Genomic DNA, 10358 nt, shown 5'->3' on the forward strand with positions numbered 1-10358 from the left:
TATATTTATATTTTCTATGTTATGCCGTTTAATTGGGTGTGTGTTTAGACAGATTTTGTTTTTCAATGTCTCACTGTCGGTAATTTTCTCCATCACCACTCGGTCCCAACCTTTATGCACAGCCTGATTCTACAGTGCTACAAGAGACAACAGTTGTGGGCTAGGACCAGCATGGCATTTCACGGTACATTCTACTGAACATTATGGAGGCCAAACAACATTCGATTAAAAGCTTGAAAAGCTATCCGGAGGCGGGCGGCCGGAGTCTAGCAGCGGCTGCAGGTGGAGACGTTGGAACTGGCGGAGGAGGCTATCGTGTCGTTACGGCAGAGATGGAGATGGACTCCAAAATACAGAAAGCCATTGACTTCAAATTGGAGGGCCATCGTTGTTACAAAGAGAAGAAATTTAGGGAAGCTATTGGAAAGTATCACAGGGCTTTGCTGCAGTTGAAAGGAGTTCATGTTGTCGATGGGACCACGGGTTCCGAGGTCAGTCTGCTGAACCAAACCGCAGCCAAGCTAACAGAGGAACAGCGGAAAGCTGTGGAAATCACGGAGATCGAATGCTATGATAGTCTGACAGGTGAGTTTTCTCTGTGCCCTTTCATAGCTCATTTCAGGAGTCAAGGAGACAAAATCTCCTCCAAACAAGCGTTAACACCGATAAGCTACAGTGGAACGAGGCGACTTTCCTTTATGCAAGGACGGTGAGGAGATGTAGGCCTATCTATTAATTGGCTACTACAAAACACCATCTTCGTCCACCGTAGGCCTGAGCTCTTAAAACATAAACAGTGACGAGCACACATCAGAATATTACCTTATTATTTATTATGCTTTTACCTTAAATAAATAACTGCACAACCGAGAAGCATAACAACACCTCTTCGTTATTAGATCAATTGTACCCTCAATTGCAGTGCTTTTCGGAAAAAATTTCGCCTCGGATAGCATTCGTGTCATGAGAGCCTACATCACATAACCGTTATAAAAGTTTAGGTAGAGTAACTGCAGTGATGCTGTAATTCTTATGTATACATACAACCTGCATATATACAAACCCAGTTGGCTCAAGTAGGCTAGTTGTTCATCTTGATTTTCATATAGCAGTGCAAATAGCAAATTCCTAAGTGCTTTATGATACAGCTGTCAACATGTAATGCTTTTTGTTGCATGTGTGAATCATACATTTTAATTCCAGACACTAGACAAAGCCATAGAAACATACTGTGAATGTTATGTTCTGGACCCCCATTCCCTCCTAATTAGGAGAACATCCTAATCTTTATTCTTCATTTTCAGGTAAAAGTCAGGCTTCTGCTATGTCTGTGGTTGAATGTGTTTGCTTCATTCAATGTGCTAGTCAGATATAAGGGAGAGACTGCTATATTTCGCTATTGCAGACCCTACTGTAAGGAGTCTCCCCTCTAACAGTCATCATTTACCTGATGCCTGCTCACTATTGAAATGTGAAAGGATACTATTAGCCTTGGTAGTCCAAAATAATTTCCTCGTGTAGATTAGTTGCACTTTGTAAATGTGGCATCGCTGTAAACAAGTTATTATGGTATTATTTACTTTAGCAAATTAGCTTAGCTGAGTGAAGAGCCACTGGTATACTGCTTTTGTGGTTGTTATTACAAGCACATTAAACCTGATAATATGTAAGGTAAGGAGAAGCATTTGTGTGTGCACATTTATGCCTGTGCATGTGTGAATATGTTTACATTTGTGGTCATGGTAACATGGCAAACCAGAGGATTAAGGCTAAGATATAGATGCGGGGAAGTCAGTATGCAACGAATTAGAACAGGTAATGGATTACGAAGATTCCAGCGGGACAACCATAATGGTGATGTAAACAGAGCTGAATAGTCTGTGTTGTTATCCACATTAGGAATACATTCCCTGAAGTGATCCATTCGAAGGGGCAGTGCTTTTTTGCTTGTTATAGTTGCGAGTGCCAGATATTACACTGAACCCCTAGCCACACGAGCATGGAAGACTAATGACGGCATGGAACACTGATCTGGAACCAGTGCAGCACTTGTTACCTATGTTGTAACCATATCAGCAAAAGACCCAGTCATATTACAGCTTGCCCAGTCACTTTGGATTCAATTTAAAGTAGTATAAAATAGCATACTTTAAATTATTTCCAGCCCATGACATCATGACCCTCTGTTAAGCAAAGAAATCAGATTTGTGTGGATTTGGTGATTCTGAGTTATATTTGAACTTGTCTGACAGAATTTAATAAATGTGTCCTCAATTTGGATAAGGGTTTCAGACAACAGGTTATTTTTATCCTTAGTTTATACAGGCTGTTTGCAACCACAGAGAATCCACCAGTGCAAGGACTTTTTGTGTAGGGCTGGTTCTTGAATGCTTTGGGCAACATTTCGTTCTAGAAAGTCCTCGACATTTGCCCCACCTGTAGGCAAAAACTGCTCTGGTTGTATGTTGTTTCCCATGGATGAAGAATAAATGATCCATAACACAAATCTTGGCTAAGCTAGCTAACATTCTAGAAATGTAAGGTTCCATGTAGCCTGTAATTTACAAAGCTTCATCTGTACTTAGCTGTCGGGCAAGAACTATTCTATGCCTGTATTATTACCAGTAATACTAAAAAATTCATGAATCACATTTGTCTGCAAGTCAAAGCTATTTATTTCAGACCTGCCCTTTGCTGATTCAGCATGAATGAAAGAATGTAGCAAGTCATCTACATCTGACTAGCCTCTCCTTTTGGGTCGATACAATTCTACTCTGGTCTTGGTCTTGATGTTGATGGAGGGCTTCATTCCTGTTCTTGATCACTACCATGGAGAGCCACGTCTTATGTGGTTATTGTGATGAGTTTTCACTGGAGTTGTACCCTGGAAATGCTTAAGAAGAAGAAGAAGAAATGGTAGACCAAATTCTTAGTAGATGGCAAGGGGCATGCTTTTATATGTACTTCAACAATGACGGTACTGTGTAGGCTGTAAGAAAAGATGCTTTAATTGAATAACAACATGTTATGTGTATGATCTAACCATACTGATGCATAGGCTACTTGTTGAAGATGTTCTGGCTCATCTCTCCTCAGTTGGTTTTATTTGAACAGCCCCTTTGGCCTCACACTGCTGTGATCTCAGCATTCCTGACATGAGCTAGGAGCTGATCTTATCACTCCCGGTATAATTTGGACAGACACTCCTCAGCTACGCCCTTAGCCCAACCAGAATCCAATAGAATAGATTCAGACTACCATGAACCCAGTGAATGTGTGCTGGCGGTGCCAGGCTATCTCAGATTGGTCATCATGGTGGGGAAATGCGAGTGCCAGGTCCACAGATGGTAAGGCTCAACCATGGGAGTTACGCTTGGTGCAGTTTCTACTGTGTGATGCTGCAGTATACATGACACAAAATGATATGCATGGCACTGAACATTTTTAAACAGGAGAACGCAGAGTGATTTTAAGAGCAGTGGGATTTTATGTGTGATGAAGTAAACTGGACTGCATGGAATTGACGGATGTTGCTAGCTGGATATACAAAGCAATGTGCATAGGCCCTCTGATTCGTGATGCTGAGTCACATAGTCACAGAGAACCATGGAAATGGGTGGATATGTACTATAGGATTGGAGTCTCTTTTGCTTGGATATATAAATCCTTTAAAACTTGTAAAAACATATCTTGTTAATGTGTTAAGCGATTGAAGATGGTTGTGATGGTACCGCTGCTGTAGTGTCGGTGAGGTGGTGCTTGCATCAGTGCTGTCTGTCAGAGCTATCTGTGTTCCGGAGGCGCAAGTCCTCCAGGTGTCTCTGTCCATGAGGCAGTCTAGGTCAACCAGGGACAGCCACTCATCTCCCTTCACTGCAGCCCCCTCTCACTAAATGACTGCAGAACAGACGTGCCTGGTTAAGCGTGCAAATGCAGTACTGTTACGTATGCTGAGCCATGTATGTACTGTGCAGTGTCATATTATTAAATAACATATACTTGTACACTGTGTCATCTCTGCAGTATCTCGGTAATATCTATGGACAAGCACTATATGCCCCTTTGTTCACTTGATAGCTGTGCCTTGGGATGATAGCATTTTTAAATGCCTCCCTGCAGCGTCATGTTTTCTGTGAAACCACTTGCATTAAGTGCCTTCCTCCGGGCCACAGCCTCAACCTTCTATTTGAAGGGATGGGAAATGGAAGCACATTTATAGACGATAGAAGCTGATGCAGACCTCACCACTACAAAATGTCTTCAGTAATGACATAATGGTGTGGCGCCATCATGAAGATTAGTGTATTACTCAGCTTGGTACACGTAGTTCAGAAGCCATTGGTGGGGAGAACTGTATGCAGAACAGTAGATAGTGCACAGACCAGAGGGCATTTCAGGAAGGTAGCTCACGAAATAGCCACATTCTGACCTCAGCCATTATTTAAACTGCAGTCCATTAATTGCAGCTCACTCATGTCAGGAAAAGCAATGGAGGATGAAATTATACATGCTAACTCCACTACAGGCTAACCCTCAAGGACTGGCCAGGAGTCTCAGAGGATAATGTTCATTTTCACTTTTCAAAACATGCCAGTGGATCAGTTTTTGTCTTAGTAACAAAATATATACCCTTTTCATTACAATTGTGCATTGTCATGTGACAGAGAAAGAGAGGAATAATGTTTTGTATAGAATCAGAGGAGAACCCTGGCCCATTTATGCTGAAAAGCTGCAGGTCTTCTGTAGTGTGTATCAGATGTCACTTAGTAAACAGAGTGTGGCCAAATTACCCAACTACATATTGAAGTTCTGACTGATAGGAGTACCTTTTGTAGGACTTTGAATGATGACTTTAGGGCAGTTGCACTTACATCTTTGTCATGAAGTTATTTTGAGAGGATTATTTTGTAAGGGAACTACGAAGTTTGTTTACAGACCCAAGGGTGGGCTTGATGATGCAATATCCACTCTGGTAAACATGTTTAAGCACTTGGAACCTCTTAGTGTTTGTGAAGGCCTGCTTTTTTATTGATTTTTCATCTGCTGTTCGAATCATGCAACCACATGCTCTCACAAGCAATCATAATGGCAACTTTGGCTTTGCTCTCGCTATAGTAGAATGCATTCAAAACAATTTTACCATAGAGAGCCCAGAGGTTAATATGAAAGGTTAATATGAGAACTGCTGCACCAAACCAAACAATGTCAGTAGCTGAAAATTCCGTGGGTACCATAATGAGGATTTAAATATGTGAGGGTTGTATGCATTTGTCACGCTGTTCAGAAATGCCGACACCATTGTTGTTTGCCTTATTATGATTATTATTATTTTGTACATAGCAGAAGTGTGAAAAGCAGAATGCTTGTTGTATTCCTTGCACAGGCCACTTAGGAGGAGAACAGACCACGCAATGTGCTCGAACAGTTCGCAAGCGTGGTCTGTTCTCATGAATGTGCTATGTGCTAGCTAACTGCTCGTTGACAGTCTCCTAAGATGACCAGTAACTATGGTGCTAGATAATTACTATGCCTCTCTCTCGCTCTCTCTCTCTCTCTCTCTCTCTCTCTCTCTCTCCCCCTTCATGCAGCCTGTTTGCTGCAGTCAGAGTTGGTGAACTATGAGCGGGTGAAGGATTACTGTCTTAAGGTTCTAAGACATCAGCAGGACCATTTCAAGGCCATGTATCGTGCCGGTATTGCCTTCTATCACCTGGGCGATTATGAATGTGCCCTACGTTACCTGCGTGATGCCAAGTGCCGTGAGCCCACAGGTATGTTCGGCAATACTGGTATGGACATGTGTAATTCTTTGGTTTTGTGTACTGTTTAATCACGTATAAATGCATGAATTGACAACATACTGTAATGACCAAAAACATTTGCTATTTGCCAAGGAGCTGGTTTGATCAGCTACAGTCATGCATGTTGAATCAACAGTTTTTAATGTAAAACAGTCTGCTTTTAATACATATGTAGTGACCATGTTAACCAATGAATGGTAAAAGGTGAGACAAATTGCTGTAATTGTTGTAATAATGGCATTTTACCAGGTGATGTCCAATGGTTTAGACCAGCAACAGTCATGTGCATTGACTAACCGTTATTAAAATGAAGCAGTCTAATCATAATACATGGACTATTTATTGAGATATTGGTCAAATAATGAAATGTGCATTTGTAAACAGTGAGGATGTAAACAGTTGAAAAAAAGGAGCAAATCAAGTCACTATTTAAATTATAAATATTTTAGTATATTATTTGTAACACAATCCATTAACTCGCATCTCTTAAAGCTTAATTTTGCCAGCTCACTGATGCAGCCTACATAGCTTGCAACTGGCATTTGAACACAGAGACAGCGAGGTAGAAGGACTTTCTTTGAAATCGATATTTAGAAAAGTATCCCTTTCAGATCATAGAGCCGTTCACAGCAGTGTTCTGAAACCTATCCAGCTTTGACCACTTGTTTGCAAGATTAAAGAGCTCTCTAGTGACAGATAGTTGTCATTGTGCAGCCCATGTTTTACTGATGTGGCATGAATCATTACAAGAAGGGTATGGTCTGTGGCTATTATATGTTTGTCTGATTTGCTGAGTCTGTTGAATGAATCCAGACTACAAAATGCAGACCTGTTGTACCATCTTTCCTTTGCTCTCTCTTGCAGACACAAACGTCCTGCGGTACATCCAGCTTACGGAGATGAAGATGAGCAAGTGTGGGCAAAGAGAGAGAGAGAGCGGCAAAGAGGTGCTGGGCTAACACCCCTGCGCTCCCTCTCCCTGCCATCCTTTTTCCTATCCAACCTTCCTCCTCCTCTCTGCTCCTTCAGCCCGTCAGGCATCGGAGGCATAGCTCCACTCGCAGCTGGACACTTTCAGGGCGCTGTCCCTTTACCCCCCTGTCCCCCTTAGAACAACCCTTCCCTATGGAAACAAGGCTGTTTTGGTCCCTTTAAAAAGCCCATTGTCCCGGTGCTTACATTTGTTCCCCAGGTACAGACTGGTAAAAGAACAACAACCTATCAACTACGACACTTAAAGCAAACATAAAAAAAAAATCAGAAGGGAAGTAGAAAACAGACATAGTAACAAATGCTAGAATGGCACAGCGACTTAACAAGACATTGATAATACGGGATTTTGCATCATGTACCAAGGGGGTGTGTCATACTTTTTTTTAAAGCCAAAAGACATTGGCTGAGTTGGGACCGTATGGGGGTTTCCTGCATTAAGGCTTAGCTTTGGATACGAGGGTTATGTGCTGTAACACATATCAAGGCTTTAGTCCCCAATAAGACAAGCTAGGAGTGACATCATACATAGAGTAATGTATAGCGCTTGATTGTTCCAGTGCCCCCTCACCCTGCTACTACATGCTGTAATGGTAAGATTAAGCATCGCTATAGATAGTAATCTCTCCTTTTTATCGGTCGTGGTATTCATCTGCCTGCCTTTGTTTTCCTCTCTCTCTCTGTCTTATTTCAGACATGAATTAGATCTCGGTTTCTCAACCTCTTTGTATACAAGGGCTAATTCAAATACTTGTCATTTTTATTTCTCTGATGTTTTATCTCCACTTTTTTTTTTTTTGAGGGTTAGCATCATCTGAGTTACTGATAGTGGTTGAAACAAGTGTATGTCTTTTCTCTTCCTGTAAGGACAAAAAAAAAAACAGCTCAAGTACAGTCTCTGTTCTACTGTTATCAGGTGTGTTTCGTGAACCAGTGTCTTGAATTAGTTGTCCATTTCTCCTAGAGTATATTGTTAGAGTGTTAAGCCTGTTGTCCCCTCTTGCTTTGAATGGTAGTCCAGTCACAGGCAAGTCTTTCCAACCTGTTGATGTTGATGAAATGATGAGGGGCCACAACAACCTGCCTTTTTTTGCAGCTAGTATGTACTCAAAGTACTCATAGGATAACCGTGTATTTGAACTGGTATGGAAGTCAGTTCACACATCAAGTTGAATCACTTTTACTCTCCTACAGATAGGAATGTAGTAAAACCTCTTTAGAAATGAACACGGTTATTGCGGTTAGAGTCATAAAACAGCCAAGAAGATCATTCATTTAAGGAGTCACTTTGCTTCGATTTTGTAGAAATAACTGTTTCTTTCAGTGACATATCACTCATCAAAATCAGGCTGTGAGGAGAACAGTTCATAAGCATGTTTTGCTTTGTGAGTGTGCAATATGTGATGTGTGTTTAAGTTTCAGGCATTCATGTTAGGTTTGGGACTGGGAATCTTACTCCTTTTGTCAATCATGTCCATGATAGGCAAATTTGAATGATCCTGTCAGTGTCATTTAATCCCTGATTTTTTTTTCTGGATCCAGAAAAATCTGATTTCAATTGTCTTGGTTGATTCTAAATGGATGTCTCTCAGTTGGTGTTATCCTACTGTTCCCTGCATGTCTACAAACGTTAATCTGGGCATTTTGGAATGGTATGCAGTGCTATTCATTTCTTGTCCTTTGTATCCAGTAGTAGTTGGGCTTAAGGGATACGTTTAATATACAGCAGCAGTCTGTTTCATTAAAAAAAAGATAAGGTTCTGGATCAACTTATCTTTTTCTACTACAAGGCAGACAGTGATTTATGTCAGTGGGACTTTTGATTTAAGCCATTGAAAGAGGTATGCTATAGAAAGATAAAGAATCGGGGAAGCAAAGGGACTCCACCTGCAGCCCAGGTGTTTGTTGATAGATGTCATAAATCAATATGAAATCACTGCATTTCAAAATAAGAGGCTAGTTATGGTTCTCACTGGAGTGCTCTAAAGAATCACATGAACTGTTATGTAATTTGAATTGGTTAGCTAGACTAATGTAGACAGTGATGTGGATTTAGTTCTGTCTGTCTCTCCGTAAAAGAAGAAGACTGAGAGAAAGTTGTTTTGTAGTGAAGAAATCAAAAAAAAAATGTCCGTAGTAACGTCTCCTGCGCTTGCTCATCTGGACTGTATCTTCTAGGCCAATGAATAGGACATGCCATTGTGTTTGCGACTGCGGGTATAGACTTCAAAACGAGAGCCACCCCATTAATCAAAGTGTGCAGCTCTGATCAAAACAAAAGCACAAACATAAGAATATTGACAAGGAAGTGATCTCTTTTTTCTTTAATGTCATTTAAGATGTATGTCTGTCAACGGTCAAAGTAGAATTGTGTGGTTTTGAGAATTGTAAAGCAAAAAAAATGGAAATATTAATGGTTGTAGAAAGCTTTACTTTTATTATTGTAATGATATGTCTAAGCAAGGGAGTACAATTCAGATTTGAGGTGAGAACCTCTGTGACAGTAATAGAGATAAACTATGTGTGTGTATGTGAGTGAGTGTGTGTGTTGAGTCATTTTAAAATTTATTTTTGAATATCTGTAAACTGCTCAGAGGGTTTAGGTTGGTCTCTAACCTCTACTGGAGATGGCCTGTAAGTGTCCTGTATGAGAGAGATGGGAGGAGGCAAAGAGAATAGCGGACATCATTTAAAACTTTTTTTGCATTTACTTTCTACATGTTTATGGGACTCCATATGGAAATTACCCAGTGGTGGTAAGGTTGTCATCTTGGATCATGCATCTGTCCTAAGAGAGAACATATCGTTGGATATTTTAAAATGAAATATATGAAGACATTAAAACTGGTTGTACGGAACTGCTAGTCCAGGAATGCACTACTGATTGGTATTTGAAAAAGATAAATAAAGTTTAAAAGACAAAACCCTAGGTGTAATATGGTTGTCATGGAAATTTTGTTAATTCCAACATGTTATTTTTAAACCTAACCAGTAACTTTAAATGGGCTCTTTTCAGCCCATTAGTGTATGCTAGGTTGTAAATAAAGTAAATAAGTCTTCATAATGGGAGTGAACAGAGCCCTGTGTTTTAAGCATCTGAAAGCCTTTAAAAGCTACATCGCATTAAGCTACATCGCATATTAAAGTATTAGACATAAGATTCTGCTTGTGTTGACATGGTTGGCTTATCTACCAGGTGTTAATAAACAGGCATCTATGGTAAACTATGATAGTAATGACTAATGAAAACTCCAGAGGTAACAGTTATTTTAATAAATACCATGGCCGTTCATCACACATAAAATACAAGAATGGGCCTAGTTCACTCCTTCACATAGCGTCATAGTTTCCAAATACCCATAGTAAACAGACACACACACACACACCACAGGCATCCAGCGGACAAATACAAACAGTGCCGCATAAAAATGTCTCAGTTTGCCATTTCCAGCTCTGTACATGATCTCCTAAAGAATAGGACAAAGCATTTAGCAGCCAGCATAAAGGTCCACTTCATGTCATCCTTCAGAGTCACTTGAGTGGTTGGTTGTATGTGTGGAAGCCTTG

The 10358-nt window shown here is 40.5% G+C and overlaps 1 protein-coding gene across 1 annotated transcript; it reads left to right on the forward strand.

Annotated features, from left to right (window-relative positions):
- The first annotated feature begins 157 nt into the window (after positions 1–157).
- ttc9b (tetratricopeptide repeat domain 9B) lies at positions 158–9727 on the forward strand. The gene is made up of 3 exons (XM_012830936.3): positions 158–585; positions 5589–5771; positions 6666–9727. Exons 1-3 carry the CDS (start codon positions 204–206, stop codon positions 6758–6760), a joined length of 660 nt encoding a protein of 219 aa, XP_012686390.1. The 5' UTR covers positions 158–203; the 3' UTR covers positions 6761–9727.
- Positions 9728–10358: the final 631 nt, after the last annotated feature.

This window comes from Clupea harengus, chromosome 9, assembly GCF_900700415.2.
Source record: "Clupea harengus chromosome 9, Ch_v2.0.2, whole genome shotgun sequence".
NCBI lineage: Eukaryota > Metazoa > Chordata > Actinopteri > Clupeiformes > Clupeidae > Clupea > Clupea harengus.